At 42.3% G+C, this 14,660-nt stretch overlaps 1 protein-coding gene across 3 annotated transcripts in view; it reads right to left on the bottom strand.

The window, feature by feature from the left end:
- Positions 1 to 14,660, bottom strand: part of LOC119435887 (diphosphomevalonate decarboxylase-like) — a 104,276-nt gene that overhangs the window by 75,024 nt on the left and 14,592 nt on the right. For all 3 annotated transcript variants that reach the window (XR_007468474.1, XM_049672888.1, XM_037702589.2), the window contains exons 3-4: positions 4,697 to 4,764; positions 2,534 to 2,580 (exon numbers count right to left, since the gene is read on the bottom strand). Coding sequence is in view for 2 of the 3 variants with exons in the window: in XM_049672888.1 (XP_049528845.1) it covers positions 2,534 to 2,580; positions 4,697 to 4,764 (115 nt within the window). In the remaining variant the exon portion in view is untranslated. The remainder of the gene's footprint in view (positions 1 to 2,533; positions 2,581 to 4,696; positions 4,765 to 14,660) is intronic.

Genomic DNA, 14,660 nt, shown 5'->3' with positions numbered 1-14,660 from the left:
CAGTGAACCATATGCACTTACCAACACAATTCGTCTCGTAACAATTTAAATACCGTAACTGAAGCAGCAATAAACACAATAGTTGGATTTCTCTAAATTGAAATATTAGAACTTACTAAATATCACGTAAACACGTTTTCATATACCACATAAAACCACTGCAGTATTGATTTATGCATGGAAAAAATGCATCTACGTATGTAATGCTATGGGCTGGAGCGCTGCGTTTATACCAGTAAATGTGACCAATCGCCAAGCTAGAAAATTGACTTCAGCATATCGTGTCTTCTGAGTAGACGACAGTAACAAATTCTCCATTCTGGCTTTGCTTACACTGCTCAAAACGGCATTGTATAATGCATACTTCAAAGCTAGAGCAGAGGCAGCGATACTATCAAACACGCTGTTCGCCTACATAGTGCAACCGACATTGCGCGCAGCTCAGCCGTTATACTGTCCGCAGCGCCACTTCTGCGTCATGATGCGGAGAAGTGGGGAACTACGCTCGGTCGGCACACCTACCCATCTAGCCACCGTACCAGCGCTATCAGCGCAGTTGGCGCGGTCCATTCGTTTTTCGGAGGGTGGAGTGGCGCAGAGCTATGGGCGCAGCCCATTCGTGTTCGGAGGGGTGGAAGAGCAACGGGCCAGAGGTGCGCGAGGCTACGTAGCGAGGCTGGCGATGCAATTGAAAACAACGCGCGGTGACGTGCAACGGCTAAAATTTCTTTTCCTATTTATTTTCAAGGAGTACGCATTCCACTTACTTTCGGCACGGACACCCAGTAGCCAGACTTCCTTATTATAACCGATAATGCAGCATGAGGGCATTGTAATCAGCGGGTTATTTCACCATAGAAAACATACAGAAGTTGACGGTGCAACAGCTTCGCATTGTTATAACCGATATATTGTTAAAACCGGTATCGTTACAAGTGGGCTCAACTGTACAAGTTCACATCAGTACTTCTACTGGTTCAATTGAGATCCATAAAACATTTGTCTTATAGAACACTGTAATGCCTTGATACGGGACCAGCAAAAATCTTTATGAACCCTGAACAATTTGTTATCGGACCAGTACGTTTTCTTATTGGACATATATATTTCGTATAAGACCAACAGAGATTTCTATTGGAATTTTTTTTAGGGTATGTTTGCCGCTAGCGTGGCCGTGCCTTAACCGGAAGTGGACAGTGTTTTGAAAAGCGCATTGGCGATGACGTATGTCAAGTGACATTTCAAGGGGCACTCAGCGAGGAAGAGAGACTAGCCAACGAACGGAGCGTAGCGAAGGAAAGAGCGAAACGAGCGAGGGCCATGTTTTGATCATCAAACGCATGTAACTCTTCTATTACGGCACCGTTTTGAAAAATTCTTGTGGCTACGTCTTCGTTGTAGACTCGTGCACAGCTGCAACACCACAACTAAATTTCGACCTTTGGGCGATTTAGGGGCCCTTTAAAATGACCATACAACTCATCCTAATAAGACAGATTTTGTTTTTGAGTCACCTGGTGCAATTCAGAAAATTTTTCGTATTTTAACTAATCCCATGATTGCCTTTAATTAGTTAACAATGATAAAAATATTTTAAAAAATATATATTTAAAGGATACATAGAGCATTGTCTAAAACATTAAAGTTTTTTTTTTAGGTTAAATATAAAGTGGATTGATTGATTAATGTGGTTTATGGCTAAATATAAAGTGGAGGAAACAAGAATATTACACTGCAGTAGCTGGCTTGTGCGCCAAGATAGCAGTGCACTGAAACGACCCGCAAATGAAAGAACCCAGCATTATTCCTAATTTCCAGTTTCAACGAAGCGACAGTGCACTGATATAATTCTTGGTGTACGGTACCTTAGAGGTTTAGCTGTGCTCTTATGGGTCGTTATTTGTAACGTGAAAAAGTGTGCAGTTTTCACTTACGACATTGCAATAAAAGAGCAGCTAAAAACAGTGTGTCAGCTCTAATATGGCCAACAATGCCATCGATACCTCGTCAAATTATGGGGTCATTGGGTAAAATAAAGGATCAAGTTTGTTTCCTCACAGCTCGCTTGAGGGCAGTACAGTGGCAGCCTACAAGCCAGTCGGTGCAGGATAACATATGGCTTTCATACGCTTCCATTTTAGTGTGGAAAAATAGCACACAGGTAAAGAAATGTGGCACAAACGCACTAGTTTAATGTTCTTAATGATAGCCGAAGAATACCACTTAGACATAATTTGAGAAAGTTAATATTTAAATTGTGAACTAACTTCAGTTAATTACACATACCACAGGTTACATGGATACTTTTTCAGATCATGGCCAACATTTACCTGGGCAGCCTGTATGCACATCAAGGATTCCTTGCACCCTATCCAGCTGTCAGTGCATGGTAGTCGCAATGAATTGCCAGCCATCATCATTTTTCAACTAGTTATGTAGGAATTAAAACCTGCCGTCTAAAACAAGCACAAATATCAAAAGCTGGAGACCTGTTGTGAAACTAATCTTAAAAGACAAAAAAATGAACACATACTTTCATGTAGGCAGTTCTGTAGTCTTGGGGAACGTATTAATTCCTCTCTAGAGTGAGAAAATACATAGTTGTTATAGAGCACAATACAATTAGTCAGCAAGTCATTAGTCCAGTCAAGAAAAACTATCAAATCTGAGAAACATGACCAACTATTACACAGCCATGAGATGCCTAAAACAAATTGTCATTTGCTTGGCGTTCTTTGGCCATACCTGGCCCATGCAGCACAAAACACCACACCATCATCATCATAAAAACAATTGTAATTTCTTATAGTGAAATATAATAAAAAGTGTCACTCTCTTGCACAAGTACATATTTTCCTGAAACACACAACACAAAACAAAGCTCAAAATCATTGAAAATTATATATATAAGGTACATTATCTGGGCCTGTGATCTTCTTGACTGATCACTTTCAAGGGTACTTCTATATGATATGTCTCCAGCGAGACACAATGTCTCGCTGGAGTGAATGGCATAGCGTCATTGCACTTGACAACTGTATGTAACATGAAAATAAGGCTGATGAGAGGTGAGCAATACCTTCTTTCACATCCATTTCTGATAGCTTAGACAATTAATGTACATTGAAAGGAATGTACAAAAGTATATTCAATAATTTTCACAATGTACGTCACAATTTTTAATATGTCGAGCTTCGTTATAAGGTTATCGCATCTGACACAAAAATACTTTCATTTTATCTGATATTTTCTTACGCACGCAAGCTGATATCAGTGGAAAAAAAAAAATTCACAATCTGGTCTTTGCGAAAGAAATGCAGGCATACGTGATGCCTTCGATGCGCCAGCAAAGGGCCTCATGTCGATTTTAATGGTTCCTTGGCAACTTGCCATGCCAATACGTGGTACATGAACAATGCTACATTAGAAACACATTTTGCACTGTTGTAAATATGCAACTATGCAATCGGTGTGATCACAAGGCATTAGCACGTAGGCTAGCTGGCGATGCGCTAGGCAGGCCGTTGGCCAGAACGTTTTGCACACACCACATCTAGAATGTGCCATTTCATCTTGGCCTTACCTGGTATTGGATATTTTTGCTACCAGAATATGTATACTGAGGTGCCTCATAATCAGATAGTGGTTTTGGCACGTAAAACCAAAGAATTTAACATGTGCACTGAGCTGCCGAGCAAACAAATATTTGCTTCACTAAAACCAATATAGTCTCAGATCTTGCATTTTCAGTTTTGTTATTGCAGCAGAATACTCATTGAATACAGCACGACCAACAGAATTTTCTATTCACTTTGTTATATTGAATATTTCTTAATACCAAAGACTAAATATTAGCACCTTTGAAATGTATACTTCATATTTACGAAAATAAAAAGTGAAATTGAAATACTCATGTTTGTTTATCGATATGCAACAATACAGGCTATGATTATTACAGTGCAAACTGACCCAACAGTCAGTAACAGTGGAACTGACAAGTGTGAAAAGATCTTCAATGCAAGGCAAATTGATTTTTGAAATTTGTCCAGACAGTACAGAGTTATATTTGTGTCTTTCCCTTTTGTACAGCACCTATTATTTCCACACGGGAAATAATACTTGTCACTCTATATGCAATGTCCAGACAATAGAATGAAACGCCAATAACTTGGCAAATGGCAAGTTGCTGAATACAAATTATGTCAGTCAAGCCTGGACAATTCAGTATATAATTGCTTGCTTCACTTTTATCTCCCATTTGTCCCTTAGCTGATGAAACTATGCCAGTGAACAATGAAACATAAAAACATGTTCAAAGTACTTTTTTCCCCTACATTTCAATTAAGAAGCATATGACCAAATAAACTGCAAACAGGTAGGTGTGTTTATTGGCAGACTCACAGCAGCAAGACATAATACAAATGCACATCAGGGAAGTATCAGGAAACTTAGAAATGAGGGAACTTGGAATATTTTTAAGCTTTTTCAGAGAATCTGCAGCAGTTATGAGAGCAGGAAAACCACTCCTATGGTGATCAGGATCACAGTTTGAGCAGGAGTGTTTGGGAGGACAGAAAGCAGTCAAGTATATTAACCACAAATCTGACAACTCATTGAACTTCTTTAGGCTACTGTCACTGCCAATCTCGAGATATCTTATACAATCATAAATTCCACATAAAAAATGCATACTCACTTTCCATTAAGCCAAATTCTATCCTCTCTAAATTTTTTTCCAACTGCAACGGTGGTTGTTGCACACAACTGTAAAAGAAATTTTAAGTTAGGGTAACTAAAACCAAGCACGACACAATTTCAAAAGCAGTAGTAATTGTACAACACAACAAGTCACTTTGTGACTGGTCCGTCAAGTCTGCGCAGAGTCCTTGCAACTATATTCAATAAGGATACCATGGCTGTTGAATGCTCAAACAAGACTAGTCATGCTATAACAGCAACACCTAAAACTATGCAGCACCCATAATAATCAGTCGCTTTAGCACTGCTTTTTTGCATCAACTCATAGCAAAGCTGCATGTAACAGTGGGATAATAAATACATATGGAATACAACGCTCAAATTTTCTGCACTTGGCAAAGCTGTTTACCAGAAAAACTGAACATCAAATAAAATAGTAAAAGTCAAAGTAAATGGAGGCAACAGATGTAAATGCACCAGGACCATGGTAGTTGTCCTGTCAAGTGTATTTTAGGCCCTTTTCATTTCATGCCCCAGTTCCTTGAAGTCAAGAAGTGTGACCAGTTAGCACTAGGTGCTCTTGACTGTCATTAGTTATATGTGCGATTAGACATGATGCACGTGATCATCATGCTCCCCCTCAGACACAACCAAGAAGGAATTCGAAACATGATCAGCTTCTTTAAATGACCAACACACCATTTCATTAAAGGCCAACCAAAACGAAATTTCACTTTGGTTATATTGGCAATAGATGTGCAGTATATATTACTGAAGCAATCTTGGCCAAGCAATCTTGGCGCGCAACACAACAAATGTCATGTATTCCGACGCCCAGTGAAGTTTTTAAATATGCGATTCCCAATAAGTGGTCTTCTCGTACAAAGACATATTGTATTTACTTGCGTAACCATCGCACTTGTATAATGCTCGCACACCCACATTGCCCACATTCTATTTCAAATAATCATCATACCCTCGAAAATTACTGCAGTGATTGCAGTCTGCCTGTTGCGGTGCAGAGTTCTCCACCATTTCTTTTAGCGAAGCTTTTCGGCCATTGCATGCGCAATATCGCATATGTGCTCGAAAGTGTCCGAATTCAGCAGGAAAAAAAAGAAGGAGTGCAGGCAGTACAAAATGGCAAATAATACATGCACAATTTACGCTATGCAGACTGAGGACTTTTAGAAAAAAGCTACACACAAGTGCTTGCGATGGCCATCGTGATCATAATGCTTGCGCGATGAGTGCTAGCAGCGGTGAGCACATGTTCATTTCCTAAAGCGAACATTCTGTGCTACCGCTTCTTTTATCCTTTCACTGTACTGCGGCTCTGAAACTCAAATGATGTGACCAATACCATGCGTGCAGGCTGAATGGGGCTCTCTAGCGGGTTCGCCATCGCACCCGCAACAGCACGGCAAGAGCGCCGGAAGTGCGTGATTTCTTTCCAAATAAAACAGCCTAACCACATATACTATGCTGTCTATTTTGTAGGGGTGCGCGAAAGTAACTTTTGACACCGAATTGAATACTGCCAGAGACAAATCGAATCAAACAATGATTATTCGATTTGACAACAAAATCAAATAGGATATTATATTTGTTATTCAAATTTGTGAATATTTGCACAGTCCTACTAGTACAGTAAACCCTTTTAACTCGAACTCTGATATCTCAAATTATCAGATAAGTCGAATTTTTTTCCAGGCACGGGGTCAACTCCATGGATTTTTCACCCCTTATCTCGAAACGCCCCTGCACCAAACTCCAGATATCTCGAAACCTAGACTGCGAAAATGCTGAAAAAAAAAAAAAAAAGACAGTACCGAAACTTTTTTTCTTTTGTACTTTTTTTGTGCAGCTATGGTATCGCCAAAAAGTGCAACCAGGGCCGGTATTTTGTAGCGATGCCTGTAGTGAGTGGTGGATTTAACGCATCGCTACAAAATACTGGCCCAGGACTGCAAGTTTGTTCCAATGGCTTTTGCTTGATTCTACTTCACCCTCATCTGCAGTTCTCGGCTGGATGATCCCAACATTCACTTTGGAGGCCACTTGAAAGTGAATGTTGCGTTTTCGGCATCACATAAGCTCATAAAACTCTGCAATCAGAGGAACGTTCGTGATCAACAAGGCTGCAATAAGCAGCACAAAGACCCACTGGTTCGTTGTACTACTAATGTAGTTTACAGTATTCCACCGTGTGGGGATGCGCGACTCTCACGCGTCCCATGATGTTGTTTTCCCCGCATGTCTCCTGTAGTCCGGCTTCTCCGCGGGGCTAAGCCCGGCAGCGGTCGTGGTGGTTGCGGCGCATTGCGGGAGATGGCGCGAGTGTCGCGATGCTAGCGCCGCCGAATGGCGGGGTGACTTGGGAGAGCAAGGTCGAGGGCGCTTCCTCTTTGGGTTGGGATCGGTGAGCGACGCGGACGTCCCGCGCGTGCGCCGATCCACGTTTCGCGAGACGTCTCGCGTGGAGCGGGGCACCGGTATAGACGAACACGGATCGTTCGAGCGCGCCACCGTTCGCGTGACTGTACACGTGAACGACTAGGCGATGGTGTCATAGCATGGGGCGAACGTATTCGCTCACTATCGAGTGGCGGTGAGTCGGACTTCCTTGATTTGTCGCGCGCCCATGTGAATGTTCTATTGGTAGTAATTCGGCTAGTGTGCATTAGTGTATGAAAGGTGCAATAAATGCCCTTTTGATTGTTTGCACTACTGTGTTGTCGTTCCTTTGTCCCAAGAGCACATGTGAGACCCCACAACCGTCATGTGGAAAGCAATACATAGAGCAGACAGGGAGATGTTTGAACGATAGGTTGAATGAACATGTGCTCAACGTAAAGAAAACGGCACGTGATGGTTGGTTAGCAATGCACTGCAGCTCCTGTCCATGTAAGCCTTATTTTGATCTGTGTGCTGTTGTCAGCAGAAGTGATCATAGACTCACCCGCGAGGTAATAGAGGCTGAAAAGATATCTCTATTAGGTTCAGCCTGTATCAGCACACCCTCTGTACACCTGTCAGATAAGGAGTGGTCCTTTCTTGGAAGGTATTGTACGCATGTGCAATGGTGATGAACGCAGTAAAAACACGTGTGGTGGTCAATAAATCTTTGTTGGTAGTTTGCGCTCATCTGTCATCCCAGGTGTTCTTTTGTGTCCGTGTTGCTCTTGCGTTGCAAAACGTTTCCGACGCAACTACAAATTGCATCTTGATCTGTACTAGATGATATAAATAGTATTCTTCTCAAGTTTTCCTCACAGCCCATCCCACATCAATAGTGAGCTAAAATCATACACGCACATGGACGAAGGATTCGGAAATAAATTCCACACCATTGCTGCATGAGGTAACCAGGCTGTCTATTCGGCACTTGCGGCATTCTCTGGTTTCTAAGGAAACGGAAAAGCCTGCAAATATTTCTGGGATTGCCGCAGTACTGAGTAATGCAGCACCCAGGTATGCTGGAAAAGGAGTGCGCTCACAAAACACGTTCGTGAGGGAGGGGAGGGTGTAGGCAGTGGTGTCATTGACGTCACCTCTTTCAAATTCAAGAGAGGTACCATCCCCTTACAAAGCAAATGAAACAAAGTTGAACTGTCTCCCTCTCACTACATTTGCCTGTTTGAGTTTCTGCCTGAGTGGCCACTTTGATGTCTCCCAATCAGTCTGGTTGAGTGCACGGTAGCTGCCTCATAAGCTTTGCGGCTTTCAACGTTGTGTTTAACGTGTGCCCTGCGTGATTTTGCGTGTCTTACAATCATCTTAAGGAGGTAACAGTGCACACAGATGGGGAAAGAGTGAAAAAACAACAGGACACAGTGCTAGGAAGTATGTCACCAGATCCAATGGGGCCGATGACAAACTTCATCGAAGAAGTCACTCCACAAATGAACTGACTTTTTTGGTTTTTACTTAGTCGCTCTGTACAATCAGCTTCTATTTCGATTACTAGAGATTTCACAATCCCGTTTTTATCACGACTTCATGTCCAGGAGTGCTGGGCTGTACAGACCGAAAATCTCAGCTATTTATCACATCTGTATTCTGGCACCCGAGCACTGCAAATACTGATGACAAGCATAGCAAGGGCTTTGTCCACATGCTTCGACACGCCGACGAGTGCCAAAAACCATTCGGTCGGTTCGTGGGACAGTAGGAAACACAATGTCTTTCAAAGGGGGAGAAGGTAACGTCCCAAGCACACGAGAAGGGAAGCAGGCCATCGACAGAGAGTAGGGGCGCTTTCCGGCTGCTTCGCCCACTTACCTCGACCTTTGTGTGGATAGTATCTGCTCATCTTCCTTCAGCTTTTGATGCATTTTTGGTGATGAGGAACTGTTGCTAGCGTGGGGGAAGGGGACATCCCTTGCCGCCGGTTACCATAACTGTTTCGCACAAGGTAAACATTTGAACTATTCCACGGCAGGCGCCTGCCGGAAGCGGCGTCCCTTACATGAACATCTGTTATGAGATGCACGAGGCTAATATTGCTTTAGTTGGCTACACGCAAAGGCTTTCCATCGCCATGTATGCAAAAAGCACCCTTTTTGGCGCTCTGCAAGGCGCGCAATAGGGGCTCTGCGTATTGTGAGCACAGAAGTAATGGAAACAAGCTTGCTAGGGGGCTTCTGAATGTAGAAAAATAGGCATAAGGTCACGCGGCACATGCGGTCGGCACAAACTGGTGTCAGCAGTGCACAAAACTATGCACGTGGTCCAGGGTCGCTTACAAAAGCACTGTGACTTTGTCAAGCAGTCGGGCCTCGCCACCTGGCTGTTCCACGCGACCCAACATTGTCAGTGTGTGGGGTCGGTGACAAACTTTTTCGCACAAGTCACCCCACAAACAAGCTGTCTTTTTTTTTTACTTAGTCGCTCTGTTGTAAATATTTCCTGTTTACTCTATACTCTCTACGAACCTTTACCCCTTCTCTTTTACCGCCACCTCTCCTCCACTGCTGTCTGCTGTCCAGGTGTCAGCAGACTACGTTAGACAGTTACTGCGGTCCGCAGCAATTCCCTTCCCTTTCCTTTATTTATCTATCTATCTGTTCATAGACACAAAGCTATATTTACTATTTCAAGCCTAGAACCTTCGTTTAGCAGGTCCGTACTTTGCAGAATGCTAAAAAGAATAGTCACTGGGAAGAAAAAGAAACAAAACTAGTTTACAATCAACCTCACTCAAGGTTCTGCACTGAGCACTGGACTGCAGGCCATCTACCGAGACTGTTTTCGAAGCAGCAGCCCGCACTCACACGACAGCCTCATCAAAAGCGGCATTGATGAACCCCTACCACGCCTACAGTCACGATCAACAGCACTGACTGTTTTACATAAAGAAAGGTTCAACCGAGCCAATGTTGAAAGTATCAGCGGGGAGAAGGCCACCATGCGCAGCAACAAAACCACAATGGTGCCAGGCACAACTTGTACTGAAAAGAAGAGGGGAGGGAGAATTTTGCTCAACTACAGCAGACCACCTGTTGCAGCGTCGCAACAGGGACAGACCGCAGCATGCTGCGACGACGAAGAGCAGATTTTTTTTTCCAAACATGACTGAGTGGTGTCGCCTGGTGGGAGCATCTCAACTACACACAAGACAACGGTCATGATACCTTCACCTTAAGGACAGTTCTACAAGATAATGGCACCAGTTCTGCTTCTCCTACGCAGGCTTTAAAAATTGCATGCACAGGGTGGCCAGTAAAAATTATGTATTGAAGAGCACAGGTTGCAAGTGCGAACATCAATTTCCAATTCAATCTTTATTTGAACATCACATATACATGATGTCCGAGGACAGCCAAAAAACCCAATATTCTGCTTGACAGGGACTGTGCCCTTTTATTGTGCAATGGTTGCAGCATGTGAACGCAGAAACAGATATGATACATACATAAAGGTTAAATACAAGCATGTATGTACGTTATACATTGACAAATGAAGCAAACACTCATGTACATTTGAACAAATTAGTCACTAAACAGAAATATTAAAAATTTTATAAAAAGATTCCAGAAAACAAGGACAAGGCCCGGTGTGAGTCTCGAATGGTATATTTGCAATAACACGTACTACCTTCCTTTGCAGCTTATGTAGCCTAGTTATGTTCGAATAGGTCATGGTATCCCATACTAAATGACTATACACTACACGAGAAAGAAAGAAATTATAAATTAATAGTTTGACGTTTGACAGCAGTAAATAACGTAATTAATTTATTATTCCAACAATTCTGGAAAGTTTGCCCACAGGATGGCTTACGTATAGATCCCATAACATATTTTCTTGTCGAATGACACCGTGACTTTAATTGAGACAATATCAAGCTTGATAGAACCTATTATTAAAGGTGGTATTGTGTAAAATACTATGTTTCTTGGCCTGACGATAACGGGTTTAGTTTTTGTTTGGTTCTCGACGAGTTCTTGAATTGTTGGCGCTGAGAAACACTTGCTGGTGTCGTATGCATAAATAACATACTGAGCGCTGTCATCGATTCATGGTAAACCATTTATGTAAAGAATGAACAATAAGGGTCCCAGCATACTGCCTTGTGGTACGCCTTCATGTATTGATTTAATGTGCGAGAAGGACTGGATTTTTGTATAACTACATACCATTTGTTGTCGGTGTTGCTGTTAACTTCAAAGCAGTGGTAGAAATGTGCGTAGGAAGCCGCAATGTTCGAGTTTTGAGAGCAAAATATTGTGATTGATACAATCAAAGGCATTCGAAAAATCGAAAAATATGCTGCGTTACATTTGCTTTTCGAAAAAAATATAAGATAGTCTCTTTCTGAGTATGGATCACAGTTTCTGTTAACCAGCCTCTTAGAAAACTAAACTGTGAAGCTGTCATGTGTGGGTTCGCAAACGTGCTCTAGGGACAAAGGAACGACAATGCAGTAGTGCAAACAATCACAAGGACATTTATTGCCCCTTTTATACACCAATCTAGCCAGCCAAATTACTATCAATAGAACTTGGTGATGGGCGCTGACAAATCGAGGAAGCCCAACTCGCCGCGACAGGATATCGAGCGAATATGTTCGTCACCTTGCTGGACACCAAAGCCTAATCGTTCGCGTGTACAGTCATGCAAACAGTGGCGCGTAGAAATGATTGTGTTTGTCTATCCCGGTGTTGTGCTCCAAAGCCTTTTGCTAGACCGTCCCGTGAAGCATGCCAGCGTGCGTGCGAAACATCCGCACAATTTGCCGACTCCAAGCCAAAGAGGCTACTCCCTCTTGCACCTGAGTAACCCTGGCGTTAGGTGGCGTAAGCAGTGCAACACTTGCGCTATCTCTCTAACTGCTCAACTACACCGACCAAGCCACGCGAGGCAGCCAGATTACAGGAGGTGCTAGAGCCATGTGAGGAAAACAACATAATATAAAGGCGCACAACAGAGTCAAGCATCCCCACACATACTAGGTTTGCTTATGAAACCACTCATGCGAACAGCATTTTGGTGCACTTAAAAAAAAACTAGGAGAATTGATATTGGCCTATAATTCGATACATCATTTTTATTGCCACCCTTGAATATAACAGCAACTTTGGCAAATTGCAGTTTCTTTGGGAAAACAGCTAATGATACAATAAGGTTGAAAATATGCTCCAGACCTGGTGCAATGATGACACATGCATACTTTATTGGCTTAATTTGAAGGCCATCTATGTCAGCTTTTTGATCTTGTTAATTGCTGCCTGTAACTGGGGACAAAAAAACACTCTGCAGTACATTTGAATAATAAAAGCTAGGCATTTACTCGTAGAAGAAAGACCACTATCAGGAGAAGATACAAAGTAATCTTAAAGGCATTTGCTAACTCTGATCTAGACATGCATTCAATATCAATATTTATTTCATCAACTGCAGCCTTCTTGTGCCTGTTGATTAACGAGTAATCTATTCAATAAAATATGAGTGTTCTTCACACTAAATAAGTTGTTCACATAATTTCTTTTAGCCCTTCTCATGATACTGTTTGCCCTATTCCTGGAGGCATTGAACTTTTTAAGGTCCTCAATGTTTTTGGCTTTTAAAAATTACTTATATAAACTATCTTTAGCATGTATCAATTTTAAGCATTCCTTCGTCATCCACTGTTTCCTGGCTTCGAAGCTTGTGTCCTGGTCTTATAGGTGAAACATTCCTCATATATGTTCTTTAAAATTAAAAAAAAAAAAAAGGTGTGTACACCTCCTTTGCATCAGATGTGTTGACATCATCCCAGTTGGCTCGTGCCAGTGTATTGTTGAATAGCTCAAGTGTGGTTTCATTTATGTTTCGGCAAGTCACAGAGTAACGGGTTTTTAATCATTTAGCCTTTTGGAGATGCTCGTCTATTAAAGGGAGCCTGAAATGGTTTGGAAAAATTTTGTAGACGCGTAGGGTACAGCTACAGTAAAACATTCACACCAAATTTAAGTAAATCGTTTCATATTAAGAGAGATACAGACGATTACAAGTTACCCTTCTCTCTAGCCATGCTTTTCTCAACTCATTCGCCGATCGATCAGGGCACAGCTCCCCCTTCACTGGTTCTGCGATTGATTTGACGTCAAGTCATCTACTTCCCGTGTCTTGGAGCCAGCGTGTGAAGATTCTCCAACCTCTTTCCTAGCCACCTCACAATCAATACCCAACAAGAGCTATCCAAGCAGTGCGCGTTCCGAGCATTCTGTCGCAGTACTGAGAGTGTCCAGTATTCCGGCAGACGCAGGTGAGCTGAATATTTTGAAGGATGGGCGGAGGTGTAAACATGAGTGGCCTAAAGCCCCTTGATCTTGAAAGAAGTGACACTCTCCTCCGCGAATGCGCTTTCCTCAATTCTACTCGGATTTCTCCCCTCCCCGGGCCAGCACGGTGTGCACGGCACGCTGAACCCTCCAGTGGCTCGCTGGAGCCGCATTAGAATCAAAGTGCGCGCTTGTTTATTCGGCCCTTTGAAGTGTTATATGAAAATTTATCCCTTGTGATAATGTCATGACGAAAGTACGCTTCCGATAGAACGTTGTGACAATTTTTTTTTTTAAGTCGCTTCGATAAAAACAAGCGCCGAAAAAATGGGTACCAAGCAGTGGCTGATCGGTTTGCCTTTCCGTCGCCACCTGGGCTGTCAGTAACGCGGAGGTGTATTGAGCGCATATAATGTAAGCAGCATAGAATATACACGAGAATTTGTTTCATAATCGTGGCTCTTAATAAGCTCAAAGAAGGTAACCAGGAAGAAATGTGATAGTTTATTAAAATGAATTCGCCAAATGAGTGGGCCAAAAGCTTTTGTACCACTGCCACTGTGCACGGCTTTATGGGGTGCATTTCTTGCGAACTTCGCACCTCTTTACCGGGGGTTTTCGTTCCTTTGACGGCGGCCGATGAGAGAACAAAGTAGGAACTGTGTTGGGCTTCAATTTTTTTTCCCATAGGCTTTCAATACTTTCGGCTCAACTGATCGTTTGTAAAATGGAGCTGGAACATGACCGTGATCTTTGAGTATACGCATGGCAAGAATCAAATGTCTGCCATTTGAATTTGTTCGCACTCTTGGAAAGGAAGACGGCACAAGCATACACATTTTTATTATACATGTAAGTAAAAAGAAACGCCACTTATCAACTTATACACTGGGATTCATGCCTTCGCAACATAAAGTGTACGTAAACAAAAAAAAAAAAACTCGCTCTATTGTAACTTTGTAAAGATACAGCAGCACACAATAAGAGTAAAAGAGTTCCTTGGCTTCACATGTATCAGGCTCAAGTATCACACAAACACACATACGAACACACACGAGCACATACGCACAGACACACACACATACATGCACGCGGACACACACACACAAACAATTAAAAAATATGAGTTACAGGCATTAACTTTAAATTACATACATTTGAAAACTAATGTACGCACGGAAACAAAAAAGCTTT

Source organism: Dermacentor silvarum, chromosome 1, assembly GCF_013339745.2.
Source record: "Dermacentor silvarum isolate Dsil-2018 chromosome 1, BIME_Dsil_1.4, whole genome shotgun sequence".
Taxonomy (NCBI): Eukaryota; Metazoa; Arthropoda; class Arachnida; order Ixodida; family Ixodidae; genus Dermacentor; species Dermacentor silvarum.
The sequence above is the reverse complement of the archived record's forward strand: the minus strand, read 5'-3'. Positions and strand labels throughout refer to the sequence as shown.